General features: G+C 39.3%; 1 protein-coding gene across 2 annotated transcripts in view; it reads right to left on the bottom strand.

Moving 5' to 3' along the window:
• The window catches only part of spidr (scaffold protein involved in DNA repair), a 43,872-nt gene that overhangs the window by 33,541 nt on the left and 413 nt on the right, over positions 1-9,918 (bottom strand). For both annotated transcript variants that reach the window (XM_085389427.1, XM_085389426.1), the window contains exons 2-7: positions 9,675-9,836; positions 9,515-9,578; positions 8,233-8,439; positions 6,018-6,157; positions 2,086-2,321; positions 1,336-1,445 (exon numbers count right to left, since the gene is read on the bottom strand). In XM_085389427.1, the coding sequence (XP_085245553.1) occupies positions 1,336-1,445; positions 2,086-2,321; positions 6,018-6,157; positions 8,233-8,439; positions 9,515-9,578; positions 9,675-9,836 (919 nt within the window). The remainder of the gene's footprint in view (positions 1-1,335; positions 1,446-2,085; positions 2,322-6,017; positions 6,158-8,232; positions 8,440-9,514; positions 9,579-9,674; positions 9,837-9,918) is intronic.

Here is a 9,918-nt window from a genome sequence, read left to right on the forward strand (position 1 = left end):
AGCGTGGTTAGCTCGTTAGCGTGGTTAGCTAGCTAACACGTTGACGCCGTCCAGCCCCACGCACGGGGCGATGCGCAGTAACTCGTTAACGGAGATTTGCCGTGTCCATCTTGTCGCTTCCTGCAGGTGAAGCGATGGGGGACGAGGAGTTGTGTTCAGTGAAGGAGAGGCGAGGCCGAGTAACATTGCGTAAAGACGAAAGTGGACGAAAGAGAGGCAAACCTGCGGCTCCACAAGTATAATTATAACGTAACATAGACTATATCGATATAAAGGATATTGTCACATCTTATATCTCGTATAAAAATATATCGATATTTTTTAAAAACTCGATATATCGCCCAGCTCTAGGTGCAAACCAGGTCCAAATTAGCAGAGAGGCCTAGGAGACAGAGACACTCTGTACGTGTGTCTTCACACGTGTCAGTCAAATTGGCCATTCTGTGAACTCTGAGCCTTATTAACATCCAAATGTATGAGTCAGAAAGAAGTTCACTCATATATATATATATATATATATATATATATATATAAAATAATGAAGGAAATTATTCAGAGAGGCCAAAACTGCCTTTGTATGAGGCTGAAAACATGACTTTTAATGCTACTTAATTGGTGATTTGAACCATTGATTCCATGGTGACTGTTTGGCCTACAGTTTGCGGGTTGAGTGTAGCAGATTAAATTGTGAAAAATGTTCTGGAAAAAGAACATTTTGCACCAAAAGATATATATTTTTTTATATTTAAAAAAAATCCTGATGTCAGCCATGTGACGTTAATGGGTTGAAAAGACTAAACAAACAAAAGTCTTTGTGCAAAAAAGACAAAAGAAAGATCAAATATTGATTAGACTTCGAAACCAGGTCAAGTCAAAATAAACTCCTACATTTCAACCCATCTTCGTACCTCGTTACGCTAGTCAAACCATCGACTGACCACAAACTCTAAGTTAGATCAGGTAGGCGTTTTCATTTTCCACAATCAACTGTCACCTCTGAGTCAATGCTCATGTCCTATTACAAGGAGATACTTAACAACAAGACAATGCAAGTGGTTTGGTACGCCGCGGAAAGGAAAAAAGAAAAAAAAAGGTAGGCAAGCAGCTTCCTGTCACCTACATGTCGAGTTCACAGTTCAGCCAGCATTTCCTCAGCGTGGCCCCTAAGTACAATCACATGTATGGTTAAAAAAAAAAAAAAAATCACACCTTTCAGCCAGGCTTCATCCCACTCACAAATCAAAGTTCACTGTTAAACTTTAAGTGATGATTCACAGGTTTATGTGTGTATGATCCTGGTGTGATCTGGCAGAGGACTCGTGTGACGTGGATCACCTGTTGTGGTTGTTGCTGCCGAGGAACCAGAGATGGACTGGTGCTTCCAGAAGCTGATAGCTGACCTCTGCCTGCACTGAAGTCGATTCAGCCTTTCTGCCAGACCTCCACTGTGAAAAACACACACGCGCACGCCCCCCACCCCCACAGAGGTAGATGATGTAATGTGATAAACTCACAGAGCGCAAGCAGTCTAACCAACGCACAAGCAGAAATGTTTATTTCAAAGTGAAGTAAAAGATTTTCTGATGCACAGAACCAGCTGTCAAAGACTACAGAAAGCCATCTGTCAGATTTGGTGGGCTTAGAGATTGCAAACGACATTTAGCACCCACATTGTGCCACCAGGTGTCCCTTTCATCATCAGTTCTGCCGTGGAAACATTGTCACCAAAGTCTGTCTATCACCTGGCTGCAAGCAATACATCTTGCTTTGTTTGTTCGTATTGTGAAGCAATGCACTATCACACATATTATACGCTCAGGTGCAATTTTTATTAAAACTAACACCGTCCTGCAGAAACTCTAACTCCATGAAGGCTGCAAAGACCAGTGCGGTTTCTTGAGCGTCACTGACATAACTTTATGATAATTTTGAAGGCTCACCTGTGTGAGGTTAATGTTATGTAACTTGACTGATATCAAACTTCTATAAAACTAAATTCGGTGCAGTAATATGATACGCTCATATGCTGCGTATCAGCAGAGGTACTAGGCATTTAAAAACAGTGGACTGGAACAAAAGTCACACCTTTGAAACTTTCTTCTCTTTTTGGCAGAGTCTTCTGGAGTCTTGGGTTGTCTATTGACTGGTTTCTGGGGCGTTTGCAGCATCGCCTGAGCAGATCTCACCCAGTTGCTGATTGACTTTTTGCTGCCCTCACCAGTTTGGAAAGGAAAGATCTCAGAGTCCAGTCTGCTTGAAGTCATTGGGCTGCCAATATCCTCTCCATCAGACACATACCCTGAGATCTCAAGCTCTTTAACCTGGGAACAAAGTAAGCATTTGACGTGGAGAACAGTTGTAATTTTGTAGTTTGACATTCTTGAATGAAAACGTTAAAAATGCTCAACTGCAGTCAAATGCAACTGTATGTTATATGCTGACATCCAGCTCCACATTTCTCTTCTAGGACTCTAAACACGCTCTGAATGATTTACATCTCAAAGTAACCCTTATTTGTCTTGGTGCAACCTCTCAAAAAACTTCATACTAGAAACTGCCAAGGGTTCATTTTGAGCCCTTTGGTATTTTAAAAATCCTGTAGGTTTGTTAAATTAAAATTCAATCATGTCATATTTTCTGCCATTTTCAAAAATTGGCTTATTCATCAAATACTCAATTTTGGGGTGTGGGCGATCAAAAGAATTAGGACAACTTTTACCAAAGCCGAAATGTTATGTAATGTAAAACCACTACTGCAGCACAGCATGTTGCTTAGAAACATGATTTCTTTACACACATTGTGAGGTTGTGTGTAAAGCCTGTCACAAAACGAGTTACAGCTAGGTAGATGTGACTGATAAATACATATAGAGAGTGACTGTAGTTAGATAACACATGAATAATTATTGCTGGGCACATGATGAGTTGGAGCAGAGCGGGGAGTGTTTGACCGAACAGGGCAGGTTGCTGGCTGTGCAGAGCAAGTAAAGTAAATCCAGAGCACAGCTACCTGTGAGGTCAATTCAATCTCATTTACATTTATTCTAATGTATATTTTTTATTTCACATTCTGTAAGAAAATGCTGTAAATCATTAATAAAACTAATAAAACCCCTTAAAATGAATCTTAAATATGTATTTTGTCAAATCTTCCTTAATATTATAAAAATTTAGATGAAAATTAACAACCTAACTTCTTCAAGAAATGATACCTTTGCTATTACTGCTGTTGTTACTGCGGTCAAAATGACCCTCCTAGTGTTAAATTCCTTCCCCTTTCTTCTGATTGGCTGACCCTTGTAAACAGAAGGTGTCAGCAGGTGAGTGAGGTTGCTGCATTAATCACCAGGATATCCTCTCCCTGTACAGAGCTGAAATAGAAAAACTGTCTGAAACAGTGTTTAAAGCAATCAGAAGTCTAAGCTTATTGCTTGCACATACACACATTTCAACAATAGGAGCACCCATCCCTATAAAAGTGTAAGTGTGTATATTATATATAAAGGCAAAAAGTAACGCTTTTAAAAGGGTTCATCCACCTGTAACATATTCATGAGTAATTAATGATTAATAAAAACAATAAAATCAATATCAAAAATCAAGAGGATGATACACCGACATGCAGTCAGGCTGATTAATTGTCAAATTAGTGCACTAAACAATCTTTCTTGCTGTATCATTGCTGGCTACACCTGAAGGAATCTGTTCTCATGGAAAAATCCACGAGAAACCTGAGTTCCTGTCATGTGCAGACAAGACCAGCATACCAGGCCCTGTCAGCCAATATGCTCTCTTCTTTGAATCAACTTGACCCTGCTAGGCAGCGTGCCAGCAGACGTCACACTCCAACCAGCTACAGAGAAAAAGGAACACTATGTTCCTGGCCCCGGCTCAAAAATGTTTTCACCAGCACTGAAAGCATTATAAGTACACAGCTCTACGCAGCCTCTTCCACTCACTCAAGTTCTCCTGAACAAACAGTAGTAAAAAAGTTGTTTATAGCCCTTCTCGAGCTCTTATGTGGTGTGGGTGGTTGACCCTTTAAGCGCCGATGTCGGTGGGTGTCGGACCGAGCAACACACTTCATCTGGGAAGCAGCCATCCCCTTTGGCCTTGAAGCGCGGAGTCGCCTATACAGCTCCGCCTGTCCTCTCTTAGCGGCTAGTACAAAAACACAGAAATCTGGCAGGGGCACATTAAGTGACTCAGCCATGCGTTTATCTGGAGTAGTAAATTTTGCCTAGGATTAGGATCCTTCCCCCCTCCCCCTCCCGTATCCTGTTAGATCCGGTTTGATTTACAATTGGAAATGTGTAAGTGAGCTTTCCGGGCAGCAAATAAAAAGTCCAAATAGGCCAGAACATTCTGATATTCTAATTAAGTCAATATTTACTGTGCATATACTAAATTTAATCCCACTGATAATCGGATGCAAGAAAGCTACGTACTATTCCTTTCAAATATGTAACATTTGATCTGCCAAAACTACCCCGTGCACATATTTCAGTGCGACTACATTAAACTATAAAAGTAGGACTCTAAAGGCTTCTTTCTAGAGGCCCTCTGACCACAAGCCTCCTGTTTGTTGATCTTATATTTTTTTGACCCCAAAGAGCTGATAACAGCAAATTATAAGTGTGACAAGAGGAAGTAGCTGGGGTCTGCGGGACTGATGTTAATCTCTCGTCAGGCTTCCTCTCGATATATCAAGTTAGTGCTTTTTGCAGCCTCAATAAAAGGACCGTAAGCGACAGGCAGAGGCTATACCAGTACCGAGACAAATGATCACCGGCTTCAATCTGACCCATCCTCGTGTTCAACGGTGTTCTCACAAACCGCTATCTAGTCAACCGCATTCATTCAGTTTTGCCACAACCTGCTGATCTTTTTGTTTTTTAAATTGTAATATGTGCTCTAACAACTAAACTGCATGTGTGTGGTCTATGAGCTAAACACTGTCACCACTCCTTGTACATTCTCACCATGCCAGCCCTGCCTTCAACAAACAGTACCTCTGAATGGCTTGTGAGCGGGAGCAGTCGAGCCACTGTGGGGGGGGGGGGATCTTTCATTACACCGTTGAATCTGATGGTTCAGTTTGCATGAATTATGTTTTGTGTTTTGGCTTTAAGAAAAAAAAAAGAACAAACACTTCAAAAATATTTAATTTACTTTGACAAAGTACAAAAAAGGAGCGCAAATCTGCACATTTGTAAACCTGAAAGGTTCAAATATTACTCAATAATTTCCATTTTCTCTGTGTCGCAGCTCTACAGTGTTTTTATTTCTATAAATAACACAAGTGGAAACTATGCAATTCTTTACATATTGTACTTAAAGAGAGGCAAGTGCTTTTTTGTGAGTTTCACGTCACGCATAAATTAGCCCCAGTGTTCAGATCTACTTTGCCCTTCACATTAAACCTGTGTTTTACTGCTGGCTCAGCTTCTGAACTTTGACAGAACATAACCTGAATCTAGAAACTACTCTGGTTTGAGCCTATGGGGCCTTCTTAGGACATCAAAACATGGCTGAGACAACGCTCCACCTAGTGGTTTCAAGGCTAAACATTCAACTGCGACAAACTGAACAAAAAATTACTGAAAAAAACAAACAAAAAAAAAAACAACAACTTTGAGACAAACACTAAAATATAATATCTACATAGTATCTTGCAAGAACACAGGCTTTCATGCAGCATCTGCTACAGCTGCAAACAAAACCATCAGATTAGCAGCGAACAGTATTCTCCAGCAGGACGCCAGAAAAGTTGTTAAAACACACAGATGAGCACTTCTTAGACAAATGCATCAACTGGCAGTCAGCTGATAATTAGAAACACAGTTGGTAATATACTGGACTAAGGTATTAAGAGCTTAGGAAGGCATATAGCCCCACCTAGTGTCCCCTAACACAAACAGCACTGATCTACAGATCAGTGTGCCTCACTATGCAGGTGTTTTTTAAAAAAAAAACAAAAACACTTTCACGGCACAGATAGTTTAAGGTTTACTTACATCTTCAGTTTTAGAAGGGAAGTCATTTGGCTTCTCTTCAGAGGAATCACAGTCTGAGATTTGTTGCCCACTGTGCTTTTCAACATCTTCCTGAGACTCATCACCCAGGTCGCTGTCTGTGTCAATAACGGGAAGGTCATCTAGGAATGAAAGAAAGAGCTGTGCTAGTGCTGTAAATTTTATCTTATGGCGTTTATCAGACTATAGAGATAACTGAGCTGTTAATATATAACAGAAGTTTATCACCTTAAGTCAATTGCTTTTACTAAGAAAAATCTGGAAATGGACCACAAAGTAGACTGAGTTAAAGGAACAGTTAAGCTTTCTAAGAAATTAGTTAATTTACTGTATTACCCAGCGTTACAGACAATAAGCATTTTTTTGTAAATTTGCATCTGTACACCAGCACAGTAGGTTAAATAATGAAAATCTGATTGAAGGCCACACTTTGAGATTTTGATTCAAGGGGTTTAACAAAAGCGGTGCATTAACTAGTCCCGAATTATAGCCAATACTACACTTAGTCCAACTAGCCCATTCTTGGAAAGCAGGAATGCACTGATCAGCTCAGCAACACCAACGGAGCTGGAAAACAACAGAAGACAACTTTCTCGAGGAGTTAAAGTTTACAATAAAGACGTGCTTTCACTTTTTGCACAATACTCACTCTTTTGCACATTTCAATTGCACTGTTGTGTCTGTATTGTTCTGTTCTCTCTGGTGTTGCACTGTTTTTGTTGTGTTTTTTGACAATTTTTGCACATTGCACTTTATGTAGTCCTGTGTTGATTGTCTGTTATATGTCATATAGAGCACCATGGTCTTGGATGAACATTGTCTCGTTTCACTGTGTGCTGTACCACTGCACATGATTGGAATGACAATGAAGCCACCTGACTTGACTTGATAATGACCCAAAACATACTGCAATAGCAATCCAAGAGCAAAGAAACGGTTGTCACCTGATCTCGAGTGAATAAGGGACGCTTTTCAGTTATTAAATAAAAAAACTGAAGGCAGAGAAACCCACAAACGAGCAGCAACTGAAGGTGACTGCAGTAAAGGCCTACCAGAACATCTCAAGGGAGGAAACACAGCACATTTAATAGTGATGGGTCGGTCGCGAATGAAATGGCTCTTAGAGCTGGCTCTTTGACGTGAACGACGCGAGCCGGCTTCTTATCGAGAGCCGTTTTTTTTTTTTCTCTCACCCTCAAAACTCCAAAACACGTAAAAACTCCAAAACACGTAAAAACACGTACAAACTCCAAAACACATAAAAACTCAGAAGCACATAAAAACTCAAAACACGTACAAAAGATAACAGAACTGCTCCAGGATGCTAGGGGTAGTGTTGAACTTTTGTTACCTAGTGGCTACACAAGCCAGCAAGTACCAACGACCGGATTTGGTGTGTGGTAGCAAAAGGTAAATGAACATTTTTTTTAAATTATTATTTGACTATATATGAATGCTTGTGTATAAATACACAAACAATACACATATGCTTTTAATTGTGTAATTTAAGTGATCTAGTAGCTCTGTTTTGGAAGTTCAGTTCATACTAGAAATGTGTTTTGGAGTTTGTACGTGTTTTGTCTCTAGGGGCCACCGCATATATTTATATATAAACATATATAAATAAAACCACTTTTTTTTTTACATTAGTGATTCCTTTTGTGCATAATTTTATATTGTTGTTAATAATAAATTAATTAAAGCAACAAAACAACCTGAAGAGCCGGTTCGGAGCCGAAAGAGCCGGCTCTTTTTAGTGAGCCGAACCGAAAGAGCCGGTTCTCTAAAAAGAGCCGGAAATCCCATCACTAGCATTTAGTAAAGTCCATGGGTTCTAGTACTCAGTCACGGACTATAAAGGATTTTCAGCTAAATATTAAGAACTACTTTTACATTTAAATGTTATGTTGGTTTGTCCAATTCATTTTGAGCTTCTAAAAATGGCAAACTGTAAAAAAAGTAACTGTAAATGAAGAAGACTGATAGTACACCAACATATGTTTTTTTGTCATAAAGACTGAAACAAAGAATGCGCTAGTTTGACCATAAAAGCACCTCCAAAGGTCAGAAACTATTTGTTTTGTCGTTAAAAAATTGACAAAAAAAAGAAGAAATTTTGAAGATAAAGGTGAACTTCAGTTAGAATAACCTGAAATGTAAAATTTCTCCCTCAGCAAGTCACAACTTAATTTTATACCTTTATCAGTGCTGAGCATGAGCAGTGCTCTGCTGTAAGACTGAGTGGAAGCTGTGGGTCTCCCTCGACTGTGACACTGCTGCTGCCTCTGTGCAGTAACTCTGGATGGATGCTGCTCCTGGGTCTCATCATCAGGCTGCTCAGAGTCACTGGAGCTCCATGCAATGTTCACTGGGTCCTCCTCACGGTGAGGGGAACTGCTCTGAACTGGGAAACACATACAGAAGGGGACAATGCAATGTTCGAATTGAATCACTATGAGGTGCTTGTTAAAACTGGAGACTTACTTCTGAAGACTATTGAAGAAATTACAAGAAAGCTTGCCTATAACAGTTGTGGCTGTGCTGAAAAATAAAGGTGGCTGTATAAATACTGACTTTCTAGCTTGTTAGAATTGTACAAACTCTGTTTTTGCCTCAGATACTATTTCCATTTAGGTTTGCACATGTTTTAATAATTACTATAAATCAAGCATGCCCCATGTTTTGTGTTATGTGCGCATATACTAGGTATCACGTTAAGAGAAACCCACTTAAAAGTGATCTTCAGGTGAAGGTGATTTCAAGATTGACCAGTACATTTAATCTGTCATTAATTATGTAATGATTCATTAAATAAGCAATGATACAGAAATCAATATGAAAAGTAAATTTCAAATGACAACTAAAAATATGCAAATATGACAAATATATTAATAACCCTTTTTAAACATTTCCATTTTAAAAAAACATGTACAAGAAATTCACCGTTTCCACAGACTAATTTCAATTTAGATTAAGAGCACACACCCCTAAAGTGTTTTCCAGTCAATAACCAAAAAGTATGATTTTGTATTTCAAAGTAAAAGAAATGGCATATATGAGCTCTTTTTCATCTGGAAAGCTTCAGAAAGCTATGATAAGGAAACTTCCTGTTTCTACTTAGTAATTGCCCTGGAGTAATAGGATACACCCTCACAGTGTCACCCAGTCTAATTGTGCATTTCAAAGTAAAAGCCCTCTGAAACATCATACATTAGATATTTCTTTTCCTCTGGAAAGCTTCGGACAGCTATTATAAGGAAGCTACCTGTTGCCACAGACTAACTAATTTTATAACTGCTGTACATATTTCCCATTTTCCTAACAAATTTAAAAGAAATGAGTGGGCCCTGACTTGTGAACAGTACTGTACACTTAAGTATGAGGTACTTACAGAGTATTAAAAGTTGTGAGGTAAGATAGAAGATAGAAAAGTCTGAGATGGACCATAGCAAAAAAGGCCAGCAAACTGAGCAAGATACCTGCAGCAGACAACTGTTTCAGCTTCTTTAGAGTAGATAGTTTTCTTCCTGAAGACGGAATGATCTGCAACAAAAAATAGAAATCCACAGTATGAACACAGTTGGGAGTAGCAGGGTGATAATGCTAAGAGATGGACGGAAAGCTGTTGATCTTTATCACCTTTGTCACCGGACTATCCAAAAAACTGTCTCCACACTTCTCCCAGCTCTTAGCGGATGAAAGGGAAGAGAGCGAAGAGGGCTCCCTGCCCACTTTCGGGAGAGCATTTTGGATATCATCGGGAAAGAAAACGCACTTTATGTCCCTGGAGTACCTTTTACGCTGCAGAAAATTAATGAAGAAGTAAAAGGGGTTAGCTTAATAATAATAATTTTTTTAAAAGCCTTTAACGGTTTTTGCTAAG

The sequence above is a fragment of the Rhamphochromis longiceps genome, linkage group LG18 (genome assembly GCF_057381845.1).
Source record: "Rhamphochromis longiceps isolate RC_006_pf linkage group LG18, R_longiceps_female_GT1.1, whole genome shotgun sequence".
NCBI lineage: Eukaryota > Metazoa > Chordata > Actinopteri > Cichliformes > Cichlidae > Rhamphochromis > Rhamphochromis longiceps.